Genomic DNA, 23642 nt, shown 5'->3' with positions numbered 1-23642 from the left:
AGCAGCATGTTTCAGTGCTAGAACATTTGCTAATATCCATCAACAGGGCCATGCATTTAATCTCCCTACAATGAAATGCAGCTTTATGAAAATAAATTAACATAATAGAGATCAGCAAAAAAAAAGTAACCAAGGTTACAGTGACAAAATAGGTTGATTATTACTGCCCAAATCAGTTCATTGTTATATGAAAATTGTAAGGGTAATTTCAGATGCTAAAGTGAAATGATGTTTGATTAAATTCACTGGATCTTTCTTACATCAGAAATAAGATACAAGCATAAAAGTAGATAAATGAAAAATACATGTTTTGTATTTTATTAGGTTCATCACCTAGAATACGGGAATATATAAAACATTTAATATATGTTAGACCAGCTTACCTTGTAACTAGCACTATGTTTAACTGTGAAATATGTTTGTAGTAGAGAATTTTCCAGAATTATTCCTTGATAAATGATAAAGAAAATTGTATAAACACTTAAATATGCAATACACAGTACAGTTGTATAAATCTTTATTCTCATGTCATATGAATGTGTAAGTGTGAATAATTCTGTAGGATGATGGAGAAAATCTTCAATAGTGCACAAACTTAAACATTTACCCATTTGTCATATTAAAAGGAGCTTTTCCATTCCTTATACAGTCAAAGCAGAACCTGGATACTCTAGATTCACACCTCAAGAACAGAAGAGGGCTGACAGCTGGGAAACACCCAGCAACTATTGCAGATGAGTACACTAGGAATAGGTTGGGATTATACGTAAAAGACATAAAGGCTTGAAAGATGCAGGATAGTGTGTAAAAACAGACATAGAAGCTGACCAAGAAAAGGATGTGTTTCGTCGCTCTGGACTCTGGAGAAGATGCAAGGCTGACATTAGTCCTGTGGATGTCTCTCATCTGCTGCCTGTGCTTGTACAGGATGGAAACCATGGAGCTGCTGGTGCAGAGCATGAGCCCCAAACATAAAGCATCAGGGAATGACAACAAGGCTATATATAATAAATCTGCGGTTTTATCGTGACGAATACTGGAACAGTATCCATGACTTTTTAGACCTGTGTGATTTTTGTTGGTGGAATTTCCAGTAATGTACATAAGAAAAACAACATTTACAAGGCTGTACAGGACCCAGATGAGGCACAAAGTGGAGCCAGCATACTTGGAAGCCTTCATTTTAATCTCTGCCCACTTGTAGTTCTTAGGGCTGATGGTGATGGCCTGAAAGACACTCAGGAAACAGATGGTGCCAATGGACCCTCCCCTGCCCACTCTGTGTAGATAGATGAGTAGTTTGCACCCCATGTTACCAAGGGAAACTTGCCAACCAAATGCTTCTATGGTGTGGGGTACTCCTCTACACAGGAGAGTTAAGAGATTGGCAACAATCAAGTGCTTAAGAATCAGGTCTGTGCACTTTAACCTGCACCCCGTGAAGTAAAGAAAGAAATACTGGTAAAGAAGAGACAAATTGCCAAGAACCCCAATCACAGTCTGTGATAAGAAGATCACTCCTACAACCACTTCACTGGCTGCCATCATGCCCATTCCCTGTTGCCTGAACCGAGGACCCTGCAAGGAAATATGAGGCATTGGCTACATGTACCAGGTCACATGGACCAAGCATCCCCATCTGCCACTTGTTCCCATGAAAAACTATGTGCTGAATGTTTTCTTTGAGAAGACTCCAAGTCAGATCTACACAGTTAAGGAGATTTTCTAATGTATAAGTTCCTATTGGGAAGTGGACAGTCATGATAATTCCTTTTTCACCATCTGCGATGCAAGCATGAGTAAGATGAGGAACTACAAAGATAAGGAAATCTTAGGAGCAGAGTGGTTAAGTATTTGTCTAAATTTATGCCTTAGTTAAAGTTAGGCATGGCCTTGCTCCTGGCTGAGTGATGACATGGAGAACCTCCATGCTTTCTTAAAAGCTCTATGCCTGAGTTCTATAAGAAATCCACCAGTACATGTAATTTTTTAGGTATATCTCTGCTATATTCTTTCATAATATTTGATATTGTATTTGCATTTACTTTTGAACATGTATACTACTGGTCAGCATCATTTATGAGTGAACATTTTGATACTTAAAATATATAGACGCACTGAATTTTGTTATTGTGGCAGGAAGCAGATTCCTGATAAGCTGTGTGCAATAAGGGAAAAAAAAGATAATTCCAGGAGAGCTGATGAATCACTCAATTGCCCTCAGGTTCAGAAACAAGAGCAATAATTTCTTTTATAGACAATAACCATGTCGTACACTAAACTATGGTATGTAATTACAATATATTGTGGAAGACTGTAGGATAGTGACAAACTGGTTATTCATTTCATATGATTTACTCACTTGCTACTGGATCCCTGACATAACAGAAATTACTAACAATGCAACAAGATCTGTGAACCAGAATAAACAGATGCAAAATGGAAAGACAAGGCATAGAACTTTTTTATGTAAGTGTTAAAGGAGTGGATTTGGTTTTTTGGGGGGCTGTCATAGTGCAGTGTATACTTGTACGTGTTTTGTTGAAGGTATTTTTCTGCTCAAAGCTAAGTTTAAGGGACAATATACAGATTCCCTCTATATGTACATCTTCAATGAAATTGCGATTCCATGATGGCTCATTACAATTCATATGAAGGTTTATGAATATATGAAAATTAGATTATATAATACTGCCAGCAAATTATGGGAATATACAATAGTTATATTAGTTTTTCTTATATGTTACTACCCTAAATTTAAGAGAGAAAATATAACAAGACACTGAACATATTGAGTAATTTTTAGAAGAGATATGATTACTGTCTCCATGAATTACACGTACACAGTTGGTGAAAAACCTTTCCATTTGTCCAATTGATTGATTCACTTACTGTGCAGGGTATAATTTGTCTTGTGAATTCATCTTATTTTTTATGGATCTCAATAAATCATAGGCTCAGTGTTGTAATCTTGAAAAGTATATTTATTATTTCTTAGACTGAACAGCAATTTTTAAACTTTTGCTTTTTAAGTAATGATGCATATGTTTCCTTTTGTTACCTATTTTATATTGTTTAGGACATATTCCAGTGCCTAACTGGCAAAAATTATACACTTCAAATTTATACAATGTAATAACATTATATATGCACAGATTGTATACTAGTATCACAAATTCATTGCACATCCATCCCACACATATTTGGCATTTGTCTCTGTGTGTGCGTGTTGGTGTATGTATTGAAAAGATGTTTAAAACCAGCCCATTCATAAATTTTCAGGTAAATAATAGAGCCTTACAGACACAATCATTTTTTATATGTTAGATTGCCTTGTTATTTGTAATTGTAAATGAAAGTTTATATCAATTGGAACAACTTCAATAAGCATGTTAAATATCAGGCTGCAATGTCACATAGACTAGTCCACAAAATCACTGCCAGTGATGATCACATTAATTTAGACACTATCAGGTATTAGCAGAAGTTCTAGAAACCTCATCTCTTTTTACTCTCTGAGCTCATTACTCAGAAAAGTGTCTGCTCCCTGTATAGCTTTGGCATTCAGTCAGGCTTAATCCAGAATTCTTTATGCTAGGGTTCTTAGCCACACTCTGCATATAAGTTTTCCCTTATTAACTCTGTCTTGCTGATTGTAATGGAAATTACTCACCAGGATGCCTCATTTTCCTAGGTTGGAGATCACAGTGTGACACTCACCTCTCTTTATGCCCGAGATTAGTACTACAGGGAGGTGGCTAGTGCCTGATATATGGATCTGGGGTTCTGTGACTTCACCTCCCCTCAGACCTGTAATTACCACTTCATCTGTAGTGGCAATGAGTATGCTGGCTTGGGGAGTTGAGATCAGTTCTGACAGCTATTTTTCCCAGGTGATGGTTGTCAACAACTTTTATAAGTTTCTTGTCAGAATCTTTTAAGAAAACACTAAACTTTTGGAGAGGCTATGACTTCTCCTTAACAACTGCAGGGAGACAGGTCCCTTGTGAAGTAGGGCAGGAAATGCTGAGCCCTACATGAAAGAGACTGGTAGTGAACAAATATCCTCATATTCCCTGCTTCCCTTAATTGCTTTTTGCCCAAATCTGTTTACATCTTATTTTTAACCTTACTCCATGGTGCCAACATTTATGTTATTAGAAGAGCAATGGTGGGAGACAAAAATATCCGGGAAGGATTTTAAGAGACACTAGTGAAAGTAAGAACATAATTCTAAAAAGGTCAACAACAGTGGACAAAGTTACACAAGTACATCCACTAGTGTGAACTTTGTGATCCACTTGAATGGCAATTAATATTAAAATTCTGTCAGGAAATCTAAAAACTTCCAAATGAAGTAATATATTTTGTAAATGATTTCTAGGTGTTCACAAAGTATAGGTAGAAAATTCTGGACATTGGTTGAAAAATAAAGATCATTCTTGATAATAAATAGTATTAAATAAGAAATCTATGGTTCAGAAATGAAACAGTAATAGTGAGGAGTATTTGGAGGAACATTAATGGCAATGTGTCTTTACAACAATAAATATATTTTAATTTGGAAATTCATCACATTTTTCAATGACATCTCATATAAAGAAGAAATAGACAACATAGTAGGTAAAAAAATTCCTAGGAAAACTAAACTGAAGATATATTGTAGCAGAAGGAAGTTTGGATTGTTAGGTGCTCACACTTTGTGCATGCTAATGCACTGTTGTAAGAAGATGTCTAGATTGAGTGTATCTCTGAGACTGAGTGTATGTTCTCTAGGCTCCATTTACTGGAAAATAAAAACGAAATTGGCTTCAAATTAGAGAAACTCAACCAAGGAAACACTGTGACTAAGAGTAGGACTGGGTGATTTATGGATTGGTCAAGGTACACAGGATCTTCATGATGGCTTGAGGAGAATTCGTCTATTTCCAGTCAGTCTTCCATGGAAGTACTAAGACATATGAGATGAGATCAAGTATATTCAGAGTGGTGTAGCCATAGATGCCTATCTGAGAACAAATTTCTGTAACAAAATAATATGGCCAGGAAGGAGAGGATGATGGTGAAAGATCTCAGACGATAGGAGTTATTGGCAATAGTCTATCCTTATCAAAACAGCCAGATGCACTAGAAAGAGAAAACATTTGATGCTGTGGAGGCTCCAATTGTGACAGCACTGGTGGAAAGGAAGCTCCACTAATGTCCTTCGTGTGTAACTATACTACCAGTACCTGTAAACTGCTGATCAGCTTTGCATCTTCCAGACTAAAAACTACAGTAAGCTGATAATGATTCACAGCTCTCAACCATTGCCTCTAGAGATGGAACCAGAACCCCACATATCACAGGAGCAGTTAGAAAGAGATCTTTATTCCCCTGGTGGAGAATGTCAGGTGCCCAGTATGGGCTTCAGTGTCTTTGAAATCCTACACAAAACCAGTATAAAATATACATGGAGCTAGAGGAGACTGGAAAGAACAAAGTTTGAGCAAAAATAAATGAACCCTTAGATATCATTCTTTTCACTATAAAATACACTGCCATAATACTTAAAACACTAATGCTACCATAAGCAGAGATTTGCACAAGTAGAACAGAAGAAAAACCTTGTATAAACCAACATATTTGAGTCAACTACTGTTAATGGAACTAATGTTAATAGAACATATTTGAGACACATTTTGATGCTCCATATACCTTCTTTACCTGTTTTTTAAATTTCTTTCCCGGTACTTGGGAAGTTTTCTGCTATTTTTTTTTCCTTCAAAAGGGTTTTTTTTTTTTTTTTTTTTTTTTTTTTTTTTTTTTTTTTTTTTGGTCTTTTTTGTTTTTATCGGTACCAGGGATCGAACTCACGACTGCCTGATTCCAAGGCAGGCACTTATGCCGCTGAGCTAAATCCCCAGCCCCCCTTCAAAAGGGTTTTAATTTCATTTGTCATATCTTCTGATTTTTCACTAATTCCAGTTAATTATATTGTGTTATTTTATTTTAAAGAGATAAACATCCAAAATATAAAAACAAACAAAAGAAACAGACAACAATAATAAAAAAACTCCAAAAACAATAGCAAAATAGGATTTCAAAGCAGGATGACAAGAAATTAATGATGGTTGCTTTAGTGCATATTGTTATCTTCAAAAGAGAGATATTCAGATCTGTTTGAGCAGTTTCTTACCCTTTCATAATATTTATTGTAGATTTTGGATCTTATATACTCTTTCATATACTAGGAAGAAAATATGGTATTTACACATGTGAGTCTAATTCATTTCACTTATGAGAATGGTCTCAAGCTGCAACCATGCACCTACAAAAACCTTGAGCTAATCATTCTTTATAGCTGAGTAGTAATCCATTGTATAAAATAACCACTTATTTTTTTTTACCCATTCCTCAGTTGATGGGCATTTGTGTTGTTTCTAAGATTTTGCTATTACAAATTGGACTGCTATAAATATGTGTGTACATATATTTTTGTGGAATGATGTTTTTAATTATTCTGGGAAAATACTCAAAAAGAGAACAGCTAGATCAAATAGAACCTCCAGTCATCATTTTTGAGGAATCTCCACACTGAATTTCCAAAGTATTCAGACCAGTCTCACCAACGATGGAGAAGAGCTGTTTTTTACCACATCCCCTCCAGCATTTGTTTTTTGTTGATTTCTTGATAATGCCCATTGTTTCTAGACTGAACTGGAATCTCAGTGTTGTTGCAATTCATACATCTTGAATTACAAATGATGTTGAGCGTTTTGTCATGTATTTATTTTCCATTTGTATTTCTTCATCAAAGAATTGCATATTCATGTCCGATGCCTATTTTTGGATTGGGCTCTTTGAATTGGAGGGGAGTTTTTCAATTCTTTACACATTCTAGATAGAAGTCTTGTGTAAGAACCCTAATGATTGTTTTCCATTGACTGATAGAATTAGTAGTACAGCTATCTTAGGTATCATTCATATATATATATATATATATATATATATATATATATATATATGAAATTATATACATATTTCTTTTCCCTTCCATTTTTTTCCCTGCTTTTAGTTGTGTCTGCATCTTCTATTCTGTTCCATTGATTGAGGTCTGCTTTTTTGCCAGTACCATGCTGATTTTATTACAGCAGTTTTACAGTATAATTTCAAGTAAGGGACTGGGATGCCTGCTGTCTTGTTTTTGTTGCCCAGGATTGCCTTTTCTATTCTAGATCTCTTCTGTTTCCAGATGAATTTTAGAAATGTTTTCTATATTTATGAGATATGCTAATGATATTTGATGGGAATTGCATTATATGTGTAACAGTTTTGTGAGTATGATAATTTTCATAACATTGGCTCCTCCTGTCCATGAGCAGGGAATATCTTTCCACTTTCTGAGATCTTCTTCAATTTCCTTTTTCAGAGAATGGTTAATTTTCATTTGTAGATATTTTACCTCCTTTGTTAGGTTGATTCCTAGGTATTTCCTTTTAATGGAAGCTGTTGTGAAAGGTGTTGTTTTCCTAATATCTTTCTCAGTTACTTTGCTTTTTGTGAACAAGAATGTTATGGATTTTTGAATGTTGACTTTGAATTTTGCTATGTGCTCTATTTGCTTATCATAATCTAGTAGAATTTTGGTGAAGTTCTTGGGGTCTTCTATGTAGAATACCATGTCATCTGTAAATAATAATAATTTAAGTTCTTACTTTCCTAACATTATTCCCTTTATTTTTCTCTCTTATCTAATTGTTCTGGCTAATGTTTCTAGATGTATACTGAATAGGAATGGTGGTAATGGACATACGGTCTCCATAGTGTATGAAATGGTGTCTTAGTTATGTTTTACTCATTGAGGAGACAAAATACCTGATGCCAAAAGTTAGGAAAGGAAAGGTTAATTTCTTACAGTATTTGGAGATTTCAGTCCGTATTTAGTTGGCGCCTAGGCTGGGTGGCATGGTGAGACTGCAGTTCATGGTGATTGCAAACAGCAAGGAAGAAACCTGCAAGAGAGGGATACACACCTTCTTCCTGCCATTACATTGTATGCTGGCTCTACTTCTATTTGGGTGTACACTGATACCATCAATCCAGGCACTAGACAATGAACCAATCACAAATGCATAATGCAAATGCATGAGGCCTGGGAGCCACCGACATAAACCATTACAACTGTTAAGAGTATATAAGATTTTATGATAATCATGATTCCCCATTACATTGCTTTGAAGACTTATAATGTTTTCGTTCATTAGTTGGAATGGTTTCATTCTGTTTTGTTTGATCTTATTATGTGTGATGGTATGAACAACTATTTTGAAGAAAATAAGACATTATGGCAGCCATTCCTGACTTAATATCATCTTGCTTTGAAGCCCTACCATGCTTTTGTTCTTCTATTTCCATTGGTTCTATCATGTTGTGTCTTATTGGATTTTAATATGTTTGATAGTATAAACATATGTTTTATGGAAAATGAAATATAGAAGCCATTGTTCATTTTCTGTTATTTGGTTCTGAATGCCCTGTGATACTTTCATTCTCTTGAATGGTTTTATACTATTTTGTTATCTTTGATATTATTGTATGTGAAGGTATACTCAACTGTTTCAAATAAAGAGACATTATGGTAGCTACTGTTAATATCCAGTTGTCTTGTTATTAAGTGCTGTGATGCTTACATTGTTCAGCTCTGTTATACTTTGTTCTGTCCTCTTTTGTTTTATTCTCTTTAAAATAAAATTAAAAAAAGAAAGTATAGTAAATAAATGGTTGATTGCTGATTATGCTTATTAATGAATAATTATTAAACATTACTAATAAGTAGACTTGAAAGACAATATTCATCTAAAAGGTGTAGTAATATGTGCAGTAAATTGAAATTGATTTGTACTGAGTCTAGGAGTCACATTGGAATTTTTAAAAACAAGTTTTGGATTTAGCTCAGTGGTATAGGCACCTGCCTGGCAAGTGCAAGGTGGTGAATTCAATCCCAGGTACCAAAAAAAAAGTTTGTTGAGATACAATTTACATACTATGGAACTGAAATTTACTCATTTTAGGTACACATTTCAGTAACTCAGTACATTTACAGAATTGTAAAATCATCTCCACATTTTATTTGAGAACATATCAATCCATCTAAAACATTTTTTTACAAAAAAGTTTATGCAATCTGTGACCACAATCATGGAGAGTTAAGTTCATTAACTGAGGTGCACTATACATAAAGTTTTATAATGACTAAACCCTGGGCCCAACACCCCTTATTTCTGACTGCTCCCCATCCTTCAATCCAGCCCTTTTTCATTTTTTATTTTGAGAGAGTATTTCTGAGTGTTTTAAACTACCCATGAAGGGCTCAACTTTCTGATCCTTTGACTTAGCTTCCAGGAGTACTTAGATTACAGATGTATGCTTCCATGCCTGGTGATATAGTCTAGAATGTGGAAATAACTGTAGCATTTTTCTTCAGCTTGCTTGGTACACCACTCACACTGATGACACTGACTTTTCCTGAAAATGTTTCTTTTTGTAAACTTGAGGAAACTCTCTCAGTGAAACATACATCATGACCAGTGTTAGGAAAAAAGACAATCTAGCCAGGTTTACTCATAGAGTTTATGTTCAGCCTCTCTTCACCCACCCCAGCTGGAAGCCGTCTGTTAGGACTTGACACAAGGACAGATGCTAGCACCATCTGATTTGACATCTCATCCTCCAAATTCATGACCCAAAAATATTCTTTTATAAGTGACCTAGTTTCAGATATTTTGCTGTAATAACCAAAATAGAGGTAAACAAAGGTAACACAAAATTCTCCTTCCCATATACATTAGACCTCTAACCAAAAGGAAGTTGATTCCCTAGATGTGTCAGGAGACACTTGGAACTCCTTGTAAAAATGTGCATTCCCCAGCCCATGTCAGGTTCAGACATTTGTATCTGGACTTTTTAAAAAACCTATTTAACATGTAAGTGATAGATAATGGTGCACATAGTGAGGAAAAGGCACACTGGGGTTTACCTGCTCACCCAGCAGGCTCTACAAGGAAGTGACCCATCCTTAGCATATACCGACCTTAGACCAAACAAACTCAGTGTGCTCCTGCTTCTGGCCCTGTGGGAATCTCAAAACCAGGAAGTATATACAAAGGTAGGCCAGATCTAACTTACTCCTTTTTTCATCGATACCGGAAATGAACCTCCAGACCTCATGATGCCAAACAGGTGCTAAACCACTGAGATAAATCTCTGGCTTTAACATTCTCTTTTATCCAGCATCACCACCCCAAGAAACAGAGTGACAGCAAGCCACAGGCACTATGGGCTGCTGTGTACCCAGGGGCCTAGGCAGTTCGTGACTCAGCCGTTAGTAGATCCCTGCAGGAAGCTGGTTTTACGGAGAAACCCTTGAAAGCTCTGTGTCCTGCTACAGAAGCTTGGTGGCAGAAAATTGGTTATTTTAACTTAAATGGAAGGATTTTTTGTTTTGTTTTGTTTTTCCACTGGGAATTGAGCTCACAATCTCATACTTACTAGGAAGGTGCTTATGCCACTGAGCTAAATCCCTGGCCCTTAAATAGAAGTTTTAAGAGATTCCATTTGCTTGCTCAACCCTACTGATAGAGTTATTTCCAAAAGATGAAAAATATTAACAAAAGATGAGAAATATAAAATAAAAAGCGGCCTTTATTCTGAGAACACGGAGAGAGATGACCGGCAACCCCACCGCTGGCGTCCGGCAATCTCTCCGGCGGACACGCGGCGTGGGGGCCTGTAAATAGCCTCGGTTTGGGGTGGAACCTAAGGCGGGCATTAGGGATACACAGGTAGCCCATTGGTCCTAGGTTTGGCGCCATATGTAAATTCCCAGGGGCGGGAAGATGGCGTCACAGGTAACTTCCTAGGGGCAGGGCAAGATGGGGCTTCCTGCTTCCGGTTGTGGCTTTCCTGGCTACAGTGTCCTGTCTGGGCCAAACCTTTCACCTACTATAAGAAGACTGGTTTTATTCTGCCTGGTGTGGAGGTGAGGCTGAAGGATCAATTCAAACTCAAGGTGAGCCTGGCATAAATAGTGAGTTCAAGGTCAGCCTGCATTATCTATGGAGACCTTATCTCAATGCAAACACACAAATAAGCCATATAAAACAACAGAAAGAATGGTATGTCCTATATAGAAAATTTTACCCTGAATCACTATGGAATTGTGGAAGCAATAGTTGAATGAAAATAGATATGAGTGAAAAAGAAGTAAATGTTGTAAGCTACTGAGAATTTAGGAATATTTGTTGGCATGGAGTAACCTGTAAAAACTGACTGGTGCATTTTTTGTTTGTTTTTTTGTCTTTTTCAGACAGTATTTCACTGTGAAGTTCAGGCTGGCCTTGAACTCATATTGTAACGCTGACTGATCTTGCTCTCATGGTGATCCTCTTGGATCAGCCTGAGAAGTACTAGGATTACAGGCTTGTGCCACCACGCCCAGCAGACCCATACATATTTAATGTTTCCTTTATCCATTTTAGCTTTCCAAGGTTAATGATGAGATCTCATAATATTTGTATTAATTTTTTTATTAAAAAATAAAAGAAAAAAGGAAATTAAGATAAAAGAGGACATAACAACATAATAACACATGTCACAACAGAACAATTTAAGCAACATATTGTTTCACCACAAGATACCCTGACATAACAGTAGCTACCATAGTATCTCTTTCATTGAAATATTTGAGTATAACTTCATATATTACAGCATCAAACACAACATGACAGTGTAAAACCATTCAAGAGAATGAAAGTATTACAGGGTATTTAGAACCAACTAACAGAAAATGAACAATGGTTTCTATATTATCTCCTTGTCTATAAAAAATTTTGTTTATACTATAACATATAATAAAATCCAATAAGATACAACATGATAAACCGATGGAGACAGAAGAAAAAAGCTTCATGGGACTTCAAAACAAGATGATATTTGTTGGGCGCAGGCGCTCAACATACCATACCCCACCCGGGACTAAGGACCACGCCAGCTTCCGCAATGCGCTATGTCCCTCCTTAAATTAGCCAACCCGTGTGCACTTCGTGCTCACTCCATACTCTGTGGCAACTCCTGATTGGCCACAGCTGGATATAGTAGCCGGAGCCTACATCCCATTCCCGCCCTGCTTCCTTGTGGCAGCCTGTGATTGGTCATGGCCGAATATATAAACCAGAGCCCGCCTAAATAAACTAGCAGTTAACTGTCGTCCACAAAAGCGTCTCCTGTCTCCTGTTCATTGGAGCTGCGCCGGTCAGATATTAAATCAGCACTAGCTATTATATTGTCTTATTTTCTTCATAATAATGTTCACACCATCACAGACAATAAAAGCAAACAACCCAGAATAAAACCATTCCAATTAATGAATGAAAACATTATAAGACTTCAAAGCAATATAATGGGAAATCATGTTTACCACATACTTTTATTTATTCTTACCGTTTGTTACACTAGGGAAACTATTCGGTATTTATACATGTGAGTTGGCTTATTTCACTTGTGAGTATGGTCTCAAGCTGCTCTCATTTATTTATAAATATCTCAATGTGATCATTATTTATAGCTGAGTAGTACTCCATTGTATAAAAGTACCACAATTTTTTATTCATTCCTCAGTTGATGGACACTTAGGTTGTTTCTAAGATCTAGCTATTACCAATTGTACTGCTATAAACATGGGTGCACATATATCACAGTAGTATGACGTTTTCAGTTTTCCAGGGAATATGCCTAGAAGTGGAGTAGCTGGAACAAATGGGACTTCCAATCCCAGCTTTTTGAGAAATCTCCAGACTGATCTCCACAATAGTTGTGCCAGTCAAAACTCCCACCAACAGTGCAGGAGAGTTCCTTTTTCCCCACAGCCTCTCCAGCATTTGTTGTTGGTAGTTTTCTTGATCTTGGCCATTCTTTCAGGAGTGAGATGGAATCTCAGTGTGGTTTTAATTTGCATTTCTCTAATAAGTAATGCTGATGAACATTTCTTCATGTATTTATTTGCCATTTGTAGTTCTTCATCTGAAGCATGTATTCATCTCAGACGCCTATTTTTGGATTGTATCCTTGAATTTTGGGGGTCTGATTTTTTTAAAATTTTTTATGTGTTTTAGACAGAAGTCCTTTGTCTGGGGGACAGTTCACTAATATTTTCCCAGTTTGTAGGTTTTCTTTTCACTACTCTGGAGATTTCTTTTGACATGAAGAAACTTTTTAATAAGTGGTGGTCCCACTTATTGATTCTGGGAAATATTTCCCATGCGGTTGAGTCCTGTTCATGAATTCTCTACCTATCCCAATGTCTGCAAGGGTTTTACCCAATTTGTCTTCCAATAGATTTAGTGTTTCTGTTTTAATATTCAGATCTTTGATCCATTTAGATTTTAATTTACTATATGGTGATAGGCATGGGTCTAGTTTTAGTTTTTGACATATGGAGAGCTGGTTTTTCCAAAATAATTTATTAAAGAGACTGTGGTTCTTCCAGTGGATGCGTTTGGCCCCTTTATCAAAAATAAGGTGGTTGAGTGTGTTTGTATTTGTGGTTGTATCTTCAAATCTATTCCATTGATCTTTGACTCTGTTTTGATTCCATTACCATGTTGATTTTACTATGGTTGTTTTGTAGTATAATTTCAAGTCAGAGATTGTGATGCATACTGCCTTACCTTTGCTGCTTAGAACTGTCTTTGTTATTCTAGGTCTCTTCTTGCTCCAGATGAATTTGAGGAGTGATTTCTCTAGATCCGTGAGGTATGTTGATGGTATTTTTATTGGGATTGCATTGAATATGTATAGCAGTTTTGGGAGAATGGCCATTTTCACAATAGTTATTCTTCCTATCCATCAGAAAGGAATATCTTCCCATTTTCTGAGATTCTCTTCAATTTTTTTCAGTGTATTATAATTTTCCCTATATAGATCTTTCACTTCTTTTGTGAGAATAATTCCTAAATATTTCATTGTTTTGGTTGCTAGTGTGAAGTCTAGTGTGGCTTCACTTATTTCTCTCTCTGTGATTTTGTTGTCAGTATATAGAAATGCTATTAATTTTTGAGTATTGATTTTGTATCCAGTTACATTGCTGAATTTATTTATTATATGTAGAAGTCTTTCAGTGGAGTTTTTGGGGGTCTTCTATGTAGAGTATCATGTTATCTGCAAGTAATGATAATTTAACTTCTTGTCTTCCTATCTTTACACATTTTATTTCTCTCTTGTCTAATTGCTCTGGCTAGTATTTCCAGTACAATATTAAATAGGAGTGATGATAAGGGACATCCTTGTCTTGTATGTGATTTTAAGGTAAAGGCCTTTAGTTTTTGGCCATTTAGTATAATACTGGCTGTTGGTTTGTCATAGATGACCTTTATTATACTGAAATAAAGACCATCTATTCCAAATTTCTGTAAGGTTCTTATCATAAAGCAATGCTGGACCTTATCAAAAGCTTTTTCTGCATATATAGAAATAATCATGTGATTCTTACTTTTGGCTTTATTGATATGGTGGATTACAATTATTGATTTATGTATGTTGAACAATCCCTGTGTGCCTGGGATGAATCCCACTTGCTCATGGTATATAATCTTCTTGATGATTTGCTGCATCCTGTTGGCCAATATTTTATTGAGGAGTTTTGCAACTGTGTTTATTAGGGAGATTGGTCTGTAGTTCTCTTTTTTAGTTGAGTTTCTCTTTCTCAGGTTTTGGTACTAGAATAATATTTGATTCCAGGAATGACTTGGAAACTATTTCTTTCATTTCAATTTCATTGAAGAGTTTGAGGAGTGTCAGCATTAAGTCTTCTATTTCTTGTAGAATTCTGCTGTGAATCCATCTGGGCCTGGGCTCTTCTTTGTAAGAAAGGATTAAATATGTTATCAATTTCATTAATAGAAGTTGGGTTATTCAGCAGTTTTACATCTTCTTGACCTAGCTTTGTTACTTCATATGTTCCTAGGAATTTGTCTATTTCTTCTGTTATCAAACCTATGAGAGCAGAGTTTTTCAAAATAGGTGCTGATGATCTTCTGTATTTCTGCAGAGTCTGTAGTGATTTCACCTTTTTCATACCTTATTGCATGAAGTTGAGCTTTTTCTTCCCTTTTTGAATAAGTTTGGGTAGGGGCTTATCAATTTTATTTATTCTTTCAAAGAATCAACTCTTTGGTTCATTGATTCTTTGGATTGTTTTCTTAGTCTGTATATTGCATTAAATTCTGGTAGATTTTTATAATTTCTTCCCTTCTTGTGGCTTTGGGCTGGACTTGCTCCTCTTTTTCTAGATATTTGAGATGTAGCATCAGGTCATTTATTTGTATTTATTCTGTTTTCCTGATATGGGAACTCAATGTAATAAATTTTCCTCTGAGGACAGCTTTCATTGCATCCTACAGAGTCTGGTAAGTTGTATTTGTATTTTTGTTTGCTTGTAGGTATTGCTTAATTTCTTCTTTATTTTCCCCTGTAACCTACTGATTACTCAAGACTGTTTTATTCAGTTTCCATGTGTTTGTGGGATTTTTGCTGTAACTTTTATCATTAATTTCTAATTTCATGGCACTATGGTCTGATAACATGCATTGAATAATTTCAACCCTTTTGTATTTATTTAAATATGTTCTGTGGGCTAATATATGGTCTGTTTTAAAGAATGTTCCAAATACTGCTGAGAAGAATGTGTATTCTGATGTTTTTGATTGGAACCCTTTGTAAATGTCTATCAAGTCCATTTATGCACATGTGTGGTTCCGTTCTGTTATTTCTTTGCTGATTTTTTGTCTGGTTGATCTGTCCCTTGGTGTTAATGGTGTGTTAAGGTCTCCTGTTATAATTGTGCTACTGCTAACTTGGTTTTTCATTTCTCTTAATGCTTTCTTTATAAACTCTGTGCTCTGGAATTTGGTGCATATATATTTAAGATTGTTATCTCTTTCTCTTGAAGTTTGCTCTAACTGGTATGTAATAACCTTATTTATCTCTTCTGATCATTATTGGTATGAAGTTCACATTTTCTGCAAACAGAATAGCTACCCCCACCTTATTTTGGATTCTTGTTGCATGAAGTATTGTTTTTCATCCTTTGACTTTCAGTCTGTGAGTATCCTTTTGGGTTAGATGGTTTTCTTGTAGACCGCTTATGGTTGGATGTTGTTTCTTGATCCATTCTGCATGTCTGTTTCTTTTAATTGGTGCATTGAGACTGTTTACAATAATGGTTATAACTGTTATATGTTGGTTTACTAATGACATGTTATCTTTCTGCTGTTGAATCTTTATCTTCCCGTTCTGCACAATTGTCTGTTTTGCTTAGTAGTTTTTTTCTAAGTGTGTCTAAACTGTCTTATTATTTGCAGGTTTGGCTTGGTAATCATGAAGTTCTTCAGCTATTCTTTGTCATGGAAGTATCTTATTTCTCCATCCATTTTGAAGGACAATTTTTCAGGGTACATCAGTCTAGGTTGGAAGTCATTTTCCTTTAGGATAAGAAATACTTCACTCCAAGCTCTTCTTGACTTTATTTTTTGTGCCAAGAAGTCTGCTGTGATTCTGATAGGTTTTCCTTTATACGTGTTCTGTCTTTTCTGTCTGACAGCTTTTAATATTCTATTGTTATGTTGCAGTTCTGGCATGCTGATTATTTTATGTCTGGGTGTAGTTTTCTTTTGGTTATGGCTATTTGGAATTCTTTATGCTTCACTGATCCTGCTGTCAGTTTTTTTCCTCATGTTTGGGAAATTTTCAGCTATTACTTCTCTGAATATCCTCTTGACATCCTTCATGTTTTTCCCTTCTTTTTCATTTAACTCTATCAATTGTATATTGTTTTTCTTTACACCATCTTGCTGCTGATTATTTGTTATTTCCTGATTCCTTATTATTTTTAAAAGACCTTTCCTTTTCAGTTCACTAGCTGTAATCCTGTCTTTGAGGTCTGAAATACTATCTTCACTTTCATTGAGGCAGTTTTTACAACTTTCAATGGAATTTTTGATTTCTTGTATATCTTTTTTCATCTCCTTTATGTATTCTGTTTGTTTCTTATATTGTTCATCCAGGGATTCTATCTTTTTTTTAGTTCCTCCAATTTTTTAACTTCTTCTCTTTAACTCCTCCAATTTTTTAACTGTCTTCTCTAGATATGTTCATCATCTCTTTCATTTCTTTCATCATTTCTTCTTTTACATGGGAGATTATCTCTTGTTGATATGCCTTTAAAGGTTCCCAGATTTGCTTCTTTATTTCAGTTGCTATCATTTCAGGTATTTCAGGTGTATCACCTATATTTTCTTCTATGTACATAGCTCCTAAGATTTCTGGGGATGGGGGGAGGTTTGAGATTGCATTGTGGTCTTTTGCTTTGTCATTTTCCTATATTTCTCTGCTTCAAGTGTTGTTCCAAGGCTTTCCCTGGATGTGTTGGAAATCGTCTCTGTGCCCTAATCTCCTGTGACTGAATGGAAGTTGCTGAGCCTGGTTCAGTTAGGCCCTTAGGCCCTCCTGTGCCACCTTCAGTGTTCCAGGTAGCTCTGCAGGCACCTCACCACTGTGGATGATGGGCTAAAGCTCTCCCCAGGCAAAGTCCAATGCCTTGGAACTCACTTCACCTACTCTCAAATCCTGTGATTGAAGAATGTCACTGGGTGTAATATAGTTGGTCCTGAAAACTTTCCATGGCTAGTGTACTGCACCTGGGCTCTGGACGGGTCCTTGAGCTTGGAGGAGATGATCTTAAAGTCTCCCGGGGATCAGGGTGACACACAAATTTACCCCAGCCACCAGCTGAGTTTCCCAGTTTGAGAGAAGGTCACTGGGCATGTCCTGGGCAGGCCTGGAACCTGCCAAGTGCAGACCAGTATGGCTGAGCTCTGGGCAGGTCCTTGAGCTCCAGAAGAGATGTTCTTAATGTCTCCCCAGGGCTCTGAATGGCGTACGAACTCACCCCAGCCAGCTGAGTTTCCCGGTTTGGGAGAAGGTCACTGAGTGTGTCTATATTGGTATTACTTTTAAAATCTTGGTTTCAGGATTCCCTTCTTAGAGCATGGTGGCACACACCTGTGGTCCTAGCACTCAGGAAGCTGAGGAAGGATAATTTCTAATTTGAGGCCAATCTGGACCACAAAGTAGAGCCTGTATCAAAACACAAAATACCTTCTTACTATTTGCTTTCTTATGTTCTGGTTCCATTTGAATAATCACTTGTTTATAATTCATCCAGGAGTATATTGATTTTTACTGTATAATGAACTTCAATGAACTAGTCTCATTTTTAAGTCTGTTCAACTAGTTTATCATAATTAGCTATGTGTAAATCAAGAAATTTGTCCTTTTTCATTGTGCTACCTTCACCAAACTACAGTAATAATCAGGTGGGATCAGTTATTACCTTAGTTCCCTTATACCTTCAAATTGATGCAAAACAAAACCCAAGTAAACAGCAAATGATCTAGGCTTATATGCTGTGTATTACATTTGAATTTAAATCAAATTACTTTTCTTTATTCAAAAGTTCTAGTCACAAATTTTCTTATGGTAATACAGACGTGATGTGTTATTTTCTGTAGTAATTTTCACCCAATTTAGAATCATTTTGCCAGGTATGTTGGTGCATGACTGTAGTCCCAGTACTCAGGATGCAGAGGCAGTAAGATTGCTGTGAGGTTGAGGCTAGACTGGGCTACATAGTGAGCTTGTGGCCAGCTTGAACTACATATGAGACTCTGTCTCAAGAAACAAAAACAACAAAGAAACAAACACAAAATATTTCTGATTTTCATTCTTTTTCCCATTGTAGATAATAAACAGATTATTTTCCAAGTAAAGCAAATAAGGGTCAATACACTGAGACAAAGATGTATTTGAAGGCTGGGATGGCAGCACAAACTCTCAAGTGTACTAATTATTATGGTATACTGTGGCAACTCGTTAAGACACTGACAAAATCACACAAGTATAATGTTTGGATAAAATGGGAAAAATTTACCAAGTAAGAAACCTAAACCCTCTCATCTCACTTTTCTGAGTCAATTTAAAAATCAGTAGCTTTGTCAGTCGCTCTGATGGGCAGTGTATCATTAGTAAGTATCCCACTAGCTCTATGTAGATAATATCTCTAATAATTTTTTACTTTAAAGTGGATAAAACAGGATAAAACCGCTCAAAATAAATCAGTGTAAGTGACACAGCCCTTCAAAACATTATGAAATCAACAATAAGAACCATAATGGCTTTTGAAATCTTCAAAATAGCCATCATAAATCTCAAACAGACAGAACACAATAGAAACAACAAAATCAAGACAATGAACACAATAAAGGACTTCAAAACAAGCCAATAGTATATTCCAAATTTATACCAAATATATCTTGCTATCTTTGAAATAGCTGCTCCTGCCATGGGCTTTAACATAAACAAAACAAAAGAATAAAATTCAACCCAACAAAACAATAGAAATGACATAGAACTTGAAAACAAGACCATATTGAGTCAACAATGGCTGCAACCCTTAGGAGGAGATTCCCTTAGATATCTCACTGTGTACTGTTATCCTCTATACCCATGATTAGACCACTGGCCCTAGACATGCAATGTCAGTGAAACACCAAAGCACTACAGGTATCCAATTGCATTTCACCTCAGTAGCTTTGATCACAGCCTGTGTTTCTCCAGATAAACAGTTCACTTATGGGATAGGTACTTCTTGTTTGACAGGCTACACATCAGAAGGGGCTGGAGTCTTGCTGTTCCCAGTCCACCAGTGGCCTGTGCATGGTACTGGTTCCCAAACAGGGTTTGCTTGATGGTACTACCTTGTTCTCTCTGTTCCCAGGTTGTAAATTATATCTCCAATACATAAAGTACAGTTGCCTAGGTTATGTCACAGGAACTTAAGGGTTGCTTTTGGTGGAAGTACTGACTCTACTCAACCTTACACATACCCATTTGGTGATGAAAATGGAACAAAATGCTTGGCATCTTTGGCTTTATATTGGGTCTCTGTCTTATTTACTTTCTCATTCCTGGGACAAAATAACCAATAAATTAAATGAGGAAAGGTTTGCTGTGACTCAAAATTTTTATATGTTTCAATCCACAGCTCACTGTCTCAAGATGCACATTATGGAAATATAGAAATGCTCATGGTATGGTAGCCAGGAAGCAGCCTTCAAGGGAGGAGGAGAGACATGGTAAGTTTGGGACAGTCTACATATTCCCTTTTTTTTTGAACCAAGGTAAATGATAATTTTTTTCCAAAAATTTCACAGGATATCATGAAGGTTTCTTTATAAGGCTTCTTGATAACTTACTTCATTTCATGTATGTAAATTGTGTTAGATGTAATGAGCAAACATCTCTTTCATTAATGTTCTCATTGATCTTCACACTGGTGGAAGGATACCTGCATAGGTTTCTCAGGACAAGGTTGTGGATGAGATTTTGAGCACGAAGAGGTACTGGGGCTGCCTACATTCCACACATGGAAGGTTGCACCCAAACCAAGAGTCTCTTGGTTTTATTCCCTATCTTCTGCAGTGAAACAAAACCCCATGAACAGGATTAACAGCAAGAGAACCCAACACTCTCTCAATTGAAAAGAGGAAATTTCTTAAAACAATGTAGGTTCCAACAGCATGATGTTAGTGTAGGAGATGAGGGAGAAAGGAGGCAAAGTCAGCCTGAGGTCAAATCCGAGGTAGACTTTCCTCCCATGGCTAGATAAGCACTTAAAACAACCTCAATAAATAGGTACTCCTCAGTTAAGATGAACATGGACTCCATCAGGGTTCAAAGAGCTTGGTATAATTGCTGAAAATCTCTGGACACATAGAAGCATAGCTTTTTCCCCAGTGCTTGCAGCTTGCACCCTTGGCCCCATCTAGAGGTCATCAGCAAACTTTTGGTGGGCTGTGGAGCAAAGGAGTTAGTGATTGATCACTATGGCATCAAACAGATCATGAGATTGGGTATCCATTTGTCATCTCTTATGCTGAGGCTTATTCTCACCTACAGAACTGCAACTGTGGCTTCTGTCTCTGTTCTTTTCCCTCAGATTGATATGATGGCAGGGGAATGGGAGGTTGTTGCATCTGTTGCAGTTTTGCTAAGGTTTCCAATGATGCAGTGGAGGATACTACGAATGAAAAATGTCAGCCTTCAGTGGCACATCCTCACATCACCTCCCTGAGATCTGGAGATCAAAAGGAGTAGTAGGGTGAATATCAGGGTTGCTATGAATGTGGCCTGGAGGTTTTATCCACAGGACAAGAATGGAGTATAGCTTTCAACCCTAACGTATCTGGAAGCTTCTGCCTCCTCTGTACTTCACCATCAAGCAGACGTTTCGGAGTTGTCTGCTGTGGGTTTGTACTCAGGATTAAACTATTACTCTGACTTTGTGCCTGCCTGTGTGAAAAGTGACATGTGATTATAAAGGTCTCATGTGAAATGTAATAAGTGATTATTAGTTTAAATGTCACAGCTTTGCAGTGCCTTAGAGTATGTGACTGGTTTCCTGAATCACAAATATTTTGTGAAAAGAATGGATTTCCTTGTAATATATGGAAAAGGGAATAGTTGTTGGCATTTACATATGGGTTTTTATAAATATTTTTAGATAGAGGTGGGGAATTTGAAGATAATGGCTGGGGAGAATTTCAGAATCAAATATATTTTCATTCAAGGATGTATTTCTAATTTTGCTGGGTATAAAATACATGGCACTTATTCGGGCAGAGTACTATGCTACAAGGCAGTAGATGATGAGAGAGGGTGACAGGCTCAGTTATTAGCACTGAGAATACCACATTTTAGGGGGTGTAACCGAATGTTCAGTGAGAACTTAATCATCTATGCTTGCAGTAGTGAGCGCATGAAGAAATTTGCTTTTGTCTATACAGTGTGTGTTCTTTATTATGAGTAGACAATCCAGGGTAGCAGCAGGGTAGGCAGAAGCCCCAGCATATGGAGTAAAGGCCACATCTTTTTTTATTTAAATTTTATTTAAAGAGAAAAAAAAAGTAAAACAGAAAAAAGTGTAGAAATAATACAAAATTTCAAAAAAAAAAAAAAAGAAATTGCTAGTTGATAAAGTACATACTGTCATCTTAGAATTAGTTATTTAAGTTACAAAATTAAAGCATCCAAAGTGGACATTCAAAGAGTGAGACTTCTAACAGTTCTGTTCAATTATCCAACAAAAACTTAATATTGTTATCTATCTTACGCATTTAAACTCACATGCTGTTATATCCTTTAGAGCACTTTCTTTTCCTCTTTTTTACAATAGAAATTACACATTTTGGGCTTTATACCCCTACAATTATTACTTTTTACAGTAGAGGCACAATAAATATTATTATTATTACTTATTTCACTTATGAGACTAGTCTCAAATTACCTCCATTTACCTATGGAGGCCTCAAGATCATCCATTTTTATACCTGAGTAATATTCCATTGGGTAAAAGTACCACATCTTTTTCATCCACTCTGTGGTTGATAGGAATCTTAGTTGTTTCCAAAATTTAGCTATTACAAATTGTGCTGCTATGCACATGGGTGCACATGTATCACTATGACATGACCTTTTCCATTTTTCTGGGAAAATACCCAGGAGGGCAATAGCTGGACTGAATGGAACTTCCAATCCTAGTCTTCTGAGAAATCTACATAATGATTTCCATAGTGGCTGCACCGGTTTACACTCCCACCAACAGTGGAGCAGTGTTCCTTTTCCCCGCAACCTTGCCAATATTTGTTAACAGTTCATTTCTTGATGGAAGCTATTCATGAAATCTCAATGCTGTTTCAATTTGTATTTCTCAAATGACCAGTGATGGTGAACATTTCTTCATATATTTATTTGCCATTTGTATATCTTCATCTGAGAAATGTGTGTTCCTCTCAGATGCCCATTTTGGAGAGGGTCTCTCCAAATTGAATTTGGGGGTCTTGATGTTTTTCAATTCTTTATATGTTATGAATATATGTCCTTTGTCGGAGGAGTTGCTAGCTATAATTATTTTCCATTCTGGGGGTTTTCTTTCCACTTTGTTGATGTTTCTTTTGACGTGCAAAAACTTTTCAATAATATAAGATCCTAGTTGTTGACTCTTTGAAGTATTTCTCATGCAGTTTGCATTTCATTCATGAATTCTCCACCTACACTTATGTCTCCAAGAATTGTACCTATCATGTCTTCCAGTAATTTAGTGTTTCTGTTTTAATATTTAGATTTTGATCCATTTAGATTTTAGATTTCTTCATGAAGATAAGTATGGGTCTAGTTTCAGTCATTTGGATAGCCAGTATTTCCAACACCATGTATGAAAGTGGCTATCTTTTTTCCAGTGAACATGTTTGGCCTTTTTTCAAATATCAGTTGGCTGAGTGTCTTTGCAGTTGTTTTTGCACCTTCTAATCTGTTCCATTGATCCTTAGGTCAATTTCTTTGCCAGTACCATGCTGATTTTATCACTTTGGCTTTGTAGGATAGTTTCAAGTCAGGAACTGAGATGCATCTGCCTTTCCTTTGTTGCTCAGAATTGCCTTTGCTGTTCTAGGTTTCTTCTATTTCCAAATGAATTTTAGGAGTGTTTGTTG

The 23642-nt window shown here is 36.4% G+C and overlaps 1 protein-coding gene across 1 annotated transcript; it reads right to left on the bottom strand.

Moving 5' to 3' along the window:
• Positions 1-603: 603 nt before the first annotated feature.
• Cavporv1r632 (vomeronasal 1 receptor cavPorV1R632) lies at positions 604-1545 on the bottom strand. Its single transcript, NM_001167416.1, has one exon. It carries the CDS (start codon positions 1543-1545, stop codon positions 604-606), a length of 942 nt encoding a protein of 313 aa, NP_001160888.1.
• Positions 1546-23642: the final 22097 nt, after the last annotated feature.

Source organism: Cavia porcellus, unplaced genomic scaffold (assembly GCF_034190915.1).
Source record: "Cavia porcellus strain 051 isolate PalLab524CR breed Dunkin Hartley unplaced genomic scaffold, mCavPor4.1 scaffold_7, whole genome shotgun sequence".
Lineage (NCBI taxonomy): Eukaryota > Metazoa > Chordata > Mammalia > Rodentia > Caviidae > Cavia > Cavia porcellus.
The sequence above is the reverse complement of the archived record's forward strand: the minus strand, read 5'-3'. Positions and strand labels throughout refer to the sequence as shown.

Excerpts from the sequence above, each read along its gene's own strand:
- Cavporv1r632 (NM_001167416.1), bottom strand. The coding sequence starts at position 1,545 with ATGGCAGCCAGTGAAGTGGTTGTAGGAGTGATCTTCTTATCACAGACT.